The sequence below is a fragment of the Alosa sapidissima genome, chromosome 9 (assembly GCF_018492685.1).
Source record: "Alosa sapidissima isolate fAloSap1 chromosome 9, fAloSap1.pri, whole genome shotgun sequence".
NCBI classification, from domain to species: Eukaryota; Metazoa; Chordata; class Actinopteri; order Clupeiformes; family Clupeidae; genus Alosa; species Alosa sapidissima.
The window spans coordinates 24,256,579-24,266,544 of NC_055965.1; the positions used below are offsets into that span (position 1 = coordinate 24,256,579).

General features: G+C 40.0%; 1 protein-coding gene across 4 annotated transcripts in view; it reads right to left on the reverse strand.

Annotated features, from left to right (window-relative positions):
- LOC121719392 (NACHT, LRR and PYD domains-containing protein 5-like) overlaps positions 1-4,248 on the reverse strand; it is a 60,957-nt gene extending 56,709 nt beyond the window's left edge. For 2 of the 4 annotated variants that reach the window (XM_042104942.1, XM_042104939.1), the window contains exons 1-2: positions 3,182-3,341; positions 524-1,054 (exon numbers count right to left, since the gene is read on the reverse strand). In XM_042104942.1, the coding sequence (XP_041960876.1) occupies positions 524-926 (403 nt within the window). In that variant the 5' untranslated portion in view covers positions 927-1,054; positions 3,182-3,341. Of the gene's footprint in view, positions 1-523; positions 1,055-3,181; positions 3,342-4,225 lie in introns of those variants that run through there. The other 2 variants (XM_042104940.1, XM_042104941.1) reach the window with 2 other exon arrangements.
- Positions 4,249-9,966: the final 5,718 nt, after the last annotated feature.

Here is a 9,966-nt window from a genome sequence, read left to right on the forward strand (position 1 = left end):
CCTGTTGGCGGAACATGCTACCAGTTCCTACCAGAGCAGGGGTGTCCCTCTTTATCTTCAAAAAATCTCCTTAAGACCCTTGACTCATGTACAGTATGATGCAAATTACCGATTGTTTTTAAATAATTAATGCTGTCAACATTGAGATCCACTTTAGCATAGGCTGTGTGTTTATGAGCCTACATTTTAATTTTTGGAGCCCTGAATCGTTCAACAATTACATTGCAGACTATGCCGTATGTGGAAAAAAAAATGTGTGCCCAATACGCAAAATGCATACAGGTTGGCAGGACTGTTGCCATCATAAGTTTAAAAGTTGTGATGAAAACTTTGATTAACGCCCTCCATTTGTGCCTGAGTACCCCCCTCTCTGCTACCTCGTTCACAGCGCCCCCCCCCCCCCCCCCCCCCAACACTTTCCTGCTTATATCCGAAGCAACTTACAATTGTCACAAGGGCCATTCTCCACAGAACAACTTTTTTTGGCTACTGAAATAAAAAATAAAATCAAAATTTGACTAACGTGTGTTGAAACCTCCTGCAGAATTGTCTAGCACAGTGGCTGTGACAGGGGATTGGGTCGGCGTTTGTAGGTAAAGGTTCTGCATAGCCTGTGTAGGCTTGGGTTCCTTGTCTTCATACTTGGCTTGTTCGCTACTGCAGTCAGGTGTGAGTTCACTCTTTTTCTGACGTTTCCTCTGCACTTTTTTTGCAGGGTTCCGGTAGGAAATGGAGCCCATGCAGATAACTTTATCTACCTTCTTTTTTTGGACCAGTTTCTCCAGTTCCGCACGGGTGCGAAATGGGTCTGACCCATGTTTCCTCTTTAGCCTCCCACATATCCTCTGCATGTCTGGTCTGGTTTTACTAGACTGTAGTGAATCAATAGCTTCCAAGATCCATTTGCGGTAGTTGGGTTTGGACATGTTTTCTGTGTGGGATTTGTTGTGTGTGGCCAGAATGTCTGTGTTTGTGTCTCTGGGGGGATGACAAAAAGTGCCAATCTCCTCCAAACCTGACTAAGAATTAAGCAAAATCTTTGCCAGTATAGCGCCTGTGAATGGGGAAGAGAAAGGAGAGCATTACTTTAAAAAAATGCACAATATTTGGTGATTGTTGCCATTGTGCTTGCTTATAAAATGTTTCTTTGTTCACTTCCTTGTTACAGTATGTTTTCTTAGAGAATGAAAAAAAAAGATCCATTTATTATCGGTTAGTGAATGTAAATGTGTGGCTAGACCTAACACAACAGGGCTTTTAATGACATTATTATGACCATTAAATGTATGCTATTTTGCATGCTAAAATCTGATTCATCACAAGTAAACACAATAAAGAATGGGAACGTAGTTGGATATAGTATTCTAAGTTGTAATTCCCCTGTATGTCCTGTTGGTGACCTCAGTGAGAAGTAGGCCTACCTGTTAAGACGCTAATAGCTGGTAACGAGAACTCTGGAGCACTCGTAGATCTGCGAGTGTTTTTACAACGCTCTTAAGCTACGATGGTTTCGGGAAACAGTCGGCAAGTCTTAAGACGTTCGTAAGAGGGACTTTACGATGCTCATAGGCACCCTTAACAAGATTTGTTCTTGGGGCCCCTCCTGGCTGAAAAGCAAATAATATATTAATAACAATATGCGTCTTTTGCAAAACGTATAGACATAACTCTGATATACAGCAGTCTGTAAAAAAAAACATCTCAGAATTCCTGTAGCATAACAGCTCTTTTGTGTTTCGATCTTGGAAGGAGGAGGGGAGGAGGGGAGGGGGTGCAGTTTCCTACCCGGAACTAGAACTCTCTAATTTGACACACTGCGCCAGTGCTACATACAATATGCAACAGGGAGGTACGTTTTCTCTCTCTTGGTGTGTGTTTCAGCTAGCCTAGGCCTATTATGTTTTATTAAAAGCCAGTGCATAATGGATCCAACTCAATATTGCACTTAATCACTGCATTGGTTTCGTTTACACGGAAATCATACCTAGCCTATATTTATGAGCTTACTTCTTGCAGGCACTGACAACTGGTTGAACTTGCCATAAACATGTCCTGGAACGTCATGAAATGGAATTTCCTGCTTTGAGCATGAGTTTACTGATGGACACTTTGTAGTCAAATCACTGTGTACTTTCCTTTAAAACATGCAGCACAAGCATTGTGCCTTCAAACAACACAACTTACTGTCAAATCGCTGTGTGCTTTCAATCGATCATTTCACTGGACAAAAAAAATGCAAACATAGTTTTCAGTATCAGGGGTTTCAGCCTTGATTTTTGCTCTCTGTGCCATTGCTTTCTAATGTTTCTGGTATCAATAAAATTATGAAAAGACTTAAATGTATTGAATTGTATTAATTTATCCAAAGATGTAACTATCAGTGACATGTAAGGCCTACAGTAACTAGGCCTACAGTCATTGAAGTACACCTTGTCATTTTTCATTGATACACACCTAAAGTAAATAGATAGACTTTTCAGCTTGTATACTGTCTTTTTCACCAAAAAGGCAAAAAACTTACTTTCTCTAAAGAAAACAGTACTTTCTCGGTGCCTTAGCGTCATGCTTGCAAATAGCAACAAAAAACATAGATGGTATCTCTTATCGATATTGCTGATTGAGAATTCTCACAGGGGATATTCAGTGACATTACCAGTTCATAATTTTTCAAGCAATATAAACTAGCTGTAGGCCTACATCAATGCTTTCCATTTGATCAACACAGTTAATCCAGTATAGAGTTTGGAGTCTTCGTGTGAAAACGGTGCTAAATGTTTTGGAAAAGGCTGTATAAAATGTGTTAAACCAATGAAAATGTGACATTTACAAGAGATGACTGCTGTGTTGAGAAGTTGAAAATCAAGATCAAGTGGATCTCAGTTTATCTAATGGCCTCCTTACACCAAACAACTTTGACAAGATTTGGGAAAGATTCTTGAAAGATTGGAGTCTTAAAAGATTGAATAAAGAAGTAAAGATTGAATGGGGGGTATTAGTTAAGATTTAAGTAAAGATTGAATGGGGGGTATTAGTTAAAAGACTACAATCTTTCAAGAATCTTTCCCAAATCTTGTCAAAGTTGTTTGGTGTAAGGTGGCCATAAGCAGTCGAGGAAAAACTGTAATATGAGATCAGTTCTCGACCCAATAGGCTATAACTCACAAGTAGAGTTAAACCTTACCGTGCTCTGTGCAGTGATGGGCGAAGCAAAGTCTTTGTGAAACACTGGGACGTTTGATACAATTTTGCTGGAAAACGTCGACTACATTTCTATTCTATATCCGCCTATTGAGGTCAAAACGACACACATACAGTAGGCTACACTTTGCCAGGGCTACGTTCAATGTCGAAGTGTTTTATTACACAATATACACCAGGGCGGTAGCTTACAGTACGTTTTCTCTGCCGTGGTGGGTGTGTCAGATTTTGTAGGCTAGCCTACTAGATGCAGCGTAATAGGCTGTTGCACTTATTTGCTGTTTGGTTTCGTACGCATGAAAATAATACCTGGCCTGCATTTATGATCTTGCTTCCTGCATTCACTGCATTTATGATCTTGCTTCCTGCATTCACTGCTAATTGAACTTTCCATAAACATTTCTTTGAACGCCATAAAAGGGAATTTCCTGCTTTGGGCACATGAGCTCGCTGATGGAGAATAGGTGACTCACATTGAAGGATCAATCAGGGGTGCATTATTCCCTATGCTACAACTACGGAGGTTAGCTTTTTACCAACGTGGTCGCCCTAGGCTACTATGCATCATTCAACTAACCAACATGTAAGTTACGTCTGTTTCCTAAAACATAGTAGCCTACTTTGTAAGTTTTGACCATGATAGTTTCCAAACTTCAGTAGTCTGGGCCAGAGCCATAGAGAGTTGCGACACTCAATGTCGCCGCCACGCGGTCACGTGGTTCACGTACGCTTCAACAGTTCCAAACAGCTCTCTGCGTGTCGTGTTATGTCGATGGGATAGACAGCAGCGAGTGCGTTATTGAACTGGAAACATTAGAACAAACCAAAAACGAGTGTTATTACGCGCGAACATGCTTACATTATAGTGTCAATTGCATATTGCGAGTATAATTGGTTTGCAACATCGATCTAACATATGTTCTTTGTAGTGCTAACATTGAACGTTTGTTTCCTTCCTTGCATGAGCTGTTATTGGATTCCTACATTTGCCTCCTGCATCACACTACATATAGCCTACTTTACTTACATTGTCAAAAAGTGTCCTTCTCAGTTGGTGTGGTGAGATGAAGCTGAAGGTATCAATAAGAATAAGATAAGAATCAATAACAACTTAAATGTGAAAAGTTTGATCAATACAGCAAGATAAGACACCCACTGTTTCAATAACACACTTGTAACTCAATAAGCAATCAACTGTTTCAATAAAATTTATATTTCAGCCGTCTGGTGAGACTACAGCAGTTTTCAATGTGTGTTTAAAACAAGAACAGGAACAAATGCAAAAAAAGACTGGGAGGAAGGTATGGTGACTGCAACATAAAAAGGAGGGCTGACACTTATTTAGGTTTCCAAAAAATAAAAAGATTTCAGTTTGTGTGTGAACTACACAAAAGACAATATGGAGGGGATGGGTAGCTCTCCATATACTCTGTACACCTATAAGAGGGACATGGTAAGAAGGATAACACATTTGGCTGGAGTCAGGAGTGTTATGGGGGGTGTGGAAGATGCTGGATCACCACACCTCCCTTTGTGTAAGGGCCCCATTGTGTGGACATAAAAAATGATCTTATCTGACCATTCCAGCCATATATCGCACACCCTCTGTACCCTCTGATTCCTTGGTCCTGGATAAGCAGAACAGGCACAGTGGAGAATGGAGGGAGAGAACAGAGCAGCTAACACACAGTGTATACTTGGGACAACACATTCACACACGCTACATTAAGTCATTAGAAGAAACCTAAGCAAGAGGCCATCTCCAGCAAGAGGCCAGCAAGATTTACCCATACAGGGCCCACCATTTGCAAGGCTGGTTGGCCCACCATTTGCAAGGCCTCACGTCCACACAAAAACTATAACAATAACATGAAGAATGATTTTGTTGGGGATCACTTTCAGAGTGATCTATGCCCTATTAACCTGACTAGGCCTATACACTTTTCAGTTATCCAAAAAAGACATTTGTCTTACTTACAAATATCACTGACCTAATGAAAGGCAATAATGCCCTCTTGTTATATCAGTCTCTCTTCCATGCAAACTTCACAAAGTATTTGACAAATTACTTGGCAGACAAAGCAGTCAAAATTATTACATCAAGAACACCAACCCAAAATGCAAAATTACTGAAAACTGCATGAACTGAAACCTGAAATCGATCATCAGTTCTATACTTCTATACACCACTGTCCCACGACCACGCTCGTGCCACACTCGCCTACCGCTTGTACCACTGCCCTGTTTGGAACAGTGATAGTGGCACAGGACTGGGCTGGCAAGGGACACAAGAGCCACGGACCAGTAACAACAACAATAACTTATAGCCTAGTCTAGGTTTTGCTCCTACTGCTTCCCCTGAAATTCATAACTGAAATCCCCTCGTTCACGAGTCGTGGACACTAACCTACTTCATGTCATGCTCAGCCCACGGTTCACTTAGCTATAAAACTCACCGTCTAGCAAGCTAATCTATATCATGTTTAAAGAAAATAATCATATACATTTGCTCCATTTTTCACCAAAAGAGCGTTAATCACAAACCCATTGATAACCAGCACATCTGAATATAGAGTTACGTGTTACTGTGTAACGTCGGCGTCTTTTGGACTGAGTGCTAGCCTCCCAGAATGCAATGTGTGTGAATGCTGGATTGTGTAATGTCGGTTTTAGTGAGTGTAATTGCGTTTACCATGTCATGTATGTGTTAGCTTGTGTAGTCTTTATTTAGGTTGTACCTCATATGTTTTACCCAGTGTATTGTTTGTGACCCTGTTTGTGACCCTGTTCGTGTATCGTGCTTGTTTTATTGACTTCCCTTGTGTTTCCTATGTAATGGCATCTTGGTCTATGTGTATGAATGATTCCTGCTTCCGTGAATAAATCTTTTATTGGACAATTTAGTCAGGTAGAACTTTGTGGAATTTTGGCATAAGTGTGACATAAGGTACTAATGCCATTTTTTTTTTTTCATAAATTGATAGGTAAGAGGGTGTCCTTTCAGAATCTGGCGCGTGCCGCTCCGACAACCTTGAGCATTGTCTTTAAAATTACATCATCTGCCACACCCTTTTTTGTTCATAGAAAATCAGCTAAATATATAAACCCATCATGTATGGTATCAAATTAAACCTCTTCTCATGCAGAAATCAGCTTTGACCATCAAAAAGGTGAAGAAAATAGTTCAGGTCCCTCCAGAGAACAAAATACCTTTTGCAAAGTGACTTTTAAGGTCAAATTAGGTTCCTTTTTGCCGCGTAATAGCTTATACCTCTAAATCGTGTCATGTTTGGTATTAAATTAAATACATTATGTAACTGCCATGTAGCTTAATACATACAGGAATGCAATCATTCAATAGTAATTCATTTTAATATTAATATTATAGCAAGTCTGATGTACCCGAGTTCACCAACTTGCGGGTTAGTTAGCATGTCAGCGTTAATTTCCTTTGAATCAGTTGCTGAATTTCAGACAGCAATGTTGTGAGGTACTTCCAAGTTAGTTAATTCCCAGTGCACTAATTATAACTGTCCTTGGATTTCCCCCCAGAATTACAGACAACAATATTTTTCATCCTAACATTTTTATACATAACATAGTTATGAGGTACTTGCCAGTTAGTCAGCACATTAACTATAATGGTCCTTGAATTTGCTCCCTTAATTAGAGAAAACTGCAAAGTTGATTACAGGAGGAGAGGACAGAATCAAGAAAATTATTTCTCGTATGACACGTATAATTTGTCACTCCCCTTTACTTGCAAATAGCAACACAGAACAGACATGGCATATGGATAATGAATGATTACTGATTGAATACTTGTGCAAAGGAGAGATTCAGAGATTCAGACTTGTGCAAGGAATCTCTACCACCTGTGAAAAGATGTTTTCCTTTTGTTTGGCACGGGGAAACCAATTGAGTTTGGGGACTTTGAATGACATCTGTGTTGATTGTAAAACGGTGTGAGAACTGTGTGAACCCAACAAAAATGTGTGAACACATTCGCAAGAGATGACTTCTGCTGTGCAAAGAAAGTGTTCATGAAGACTAAGTGGATCCCAGTTTCCTTAAGCAATCGAGAAAAACTGTAATCCAATGGAGTATGGACTCTGAATGAGAACTGTGTTAAATGTTTTGAAAAAGGATGTGAATGTGGATGAGTTAAACCAATGAAAATGTGTTAAATCATTTACAAGAGATGACTTCTGCTGTGCAAAGAAAGTGTTCATGAAGACTAAGTGGATCCCAGTTTCCTTAAGCAATCGAGAAAAACTGTAATCCAATGGAGTATGGACTCTGAATGAGAACTGTGTTAAATGTTTTGAAAAAGGATGTGAATGTGGATGAGTTAAACCAATGAAAATGTGTTAAATCATTTACAAGAGATGACTTCTGCTGTGCAAAGAAAGTGTTCATGAAGACTAAGTGGATCCCAGTTTCCTTAAGCAATCGAGAAAAACTGTAATCCAATGGAGTATGGACTCTGAATGAGAACTGTGTTAAATGTTTTGAAAAAGGATGTGAATGTGGATGAGTTAAACCAATGAAAATGCGTTAAATCATTTACAAGAGATGACTTCTGCTGTGCAAAGAATGTTAAGCTCAAGATCAAGTGGAGTTTGAATCGTGAATTGAATTAGGTTAGTGTGCGTGCGTGCGTGTGTTTGTAGTCCATCTGTCGCTCCAGGTTTTTGATGTGTGGCTCTCCGATCAGGAAGTAATTCCAGGCAGAGCGTTCCAGTTGGCTCGTCTGAGCAAGAGCCAGAGTTGAGATGAAGTCCATCACTCTCCACCTTCATTTCTCATTTCATTTCCTCTCTCTCTCTCTTCATCCCTCTCTCCACCCACGCCATTTGTCTTTTAAGTCTTGGTCCTTTCATCACATACTTTTCGATTCTTTTATGTGACCTTGGTGTTTCATTTACAAGAGATGACTTCCGCTGTGCTAAGAATGTTAAGCTCAAGATCAAGTGGAGTTTCATTAAGTGCATCAAAGCAACCAAGAAAATGTTTATTATATTATTCACTGAATTTTAAGCAGGGTTCATGTGAAGAAGCTAATAACTGTGTGTGTGTGTGAGTGAGTGACAGGGAGGAGTAACAGGTTGAGTGAGTTTAGCTCTTGTGTTTGCTTCTTGGTACATCTCTCTCTCTCTCTCTCCCTCTCTCTCTCTCTCTCTCTCTCTCTCTCTCTCACCTTTACAATTGGGAGTGGCAAAGTCAATAACCAGTCACTGTAGTTATGGCCACATAAAACATCAGTTCAATGGTTTACCTGCCCCAAGCTTTTGAAATGAGATGAGAGAGAGAGAGAGAGAGAGAGAGAGAGAGAGAGAGAGAGAGAGATACTGATCCAAACCACCTCTCAAAAGAGTTTGTTTACCAATTGCAACAATTCTAACAATCAAAAATCACACTGTATTATCCACATGTACACTTATCAACACTAGGAACCATTTAATACCACTGGTATTGTTATAAACATTGGACATTAACAGTGGTTAATTTGGCAGGTGGGGGAACCCTATAATCCAGTGTTGATGCAAAAATGACTCACCGTTGGACAACATATTGAGTATCGTGGTGTAGCAATACTTTTTGGACAATAATTGCGAGCTTCTTGGTCACCTCTGTACACACAAAAAAAATAACTCACCATTTATTTTAACAATATAATTGCACTATCGGTATGAAGGAATATGTTTATTATTAATTTATCTGAGGTGGCGGAACTGTGTTCCTCCCCATTCCCCCCCACTTTAACCCCTGGACATTAACCTCCATCATCATCAACTATGTTCTGAATGCCTTTTTTAAAAATCTGATACCGCATGGAGCAGTCCACCTCACCGAGATCACATAATTCATAGTTTACCCACCTCTTATTTTACCACTACATCCCTGACTGTAAATGAGAGGTACATTGCAATCTATAGCCTACAATGTTGATGTAACCTCTGAACTGCAGAACCAGTGAGCTAGAGATTATAACTAAAATAATACTGCCACCTACTGGAAGGTGTTTATTCTGCAATGGTATCAGAAGTGATAGTACTTACTTACAGTATATGAGGAATTTAATTCATTGGCCTGAAGGACAGTTTTCCTTTTGACCATGTAAGAAGGAGAGAGAGAGAGAGAGAGAGATTTGAATTCCTTTGAAGTTTTTTTTCTATGCATTGTACTGTATATGCTACTACATAGTACAGTACTAGTGAGGTCTCCTGCACCAGTGAATGGAATGGAGAGCACTGCTGAGTACTACTGTGAGGTCTCCTGCTTTCTCTTTACGGTCTGTCTGTCTTGTATGTTGTTTGTCTTTCTCTTTACGGTCTGTCTGTCTGTCTGTCTTGCCTTGAATGCTGTTCTGTCTGTCCCTGTCTTCAAGGGATGTCTGTCTCTTCTTGTCTTCATTCATCTGTCTTCATACAGAAATGTTGTTCTGTCTTCATGTATTTGAGGGTTGTCTGTCTGTCTGTCCTTGACTTTGAGATGTTGTCTGTCTGTCTGTCTGTCCTTTACTTTGAGATGTTGTCTGTCTGTCCATTTGTGACTTTGAGATGTTGTCTGTCCGTCTGTCCTTGACTTTGAGATGTTGTCTGTCTGTCTGTCTTTAACTTTGAGAGGTTGTCTGTCTCTCTGTTCTTGGCTTTGAGAAGCTGTTGTTCTCTCTCTAGTCTGTCTATCTATCTTCATTCCGGGCATGATTGAGGAGAAGAGCAGAAAAGGCTGAGGCTGCACATCTAGCCGACTGGGTTTTATGGT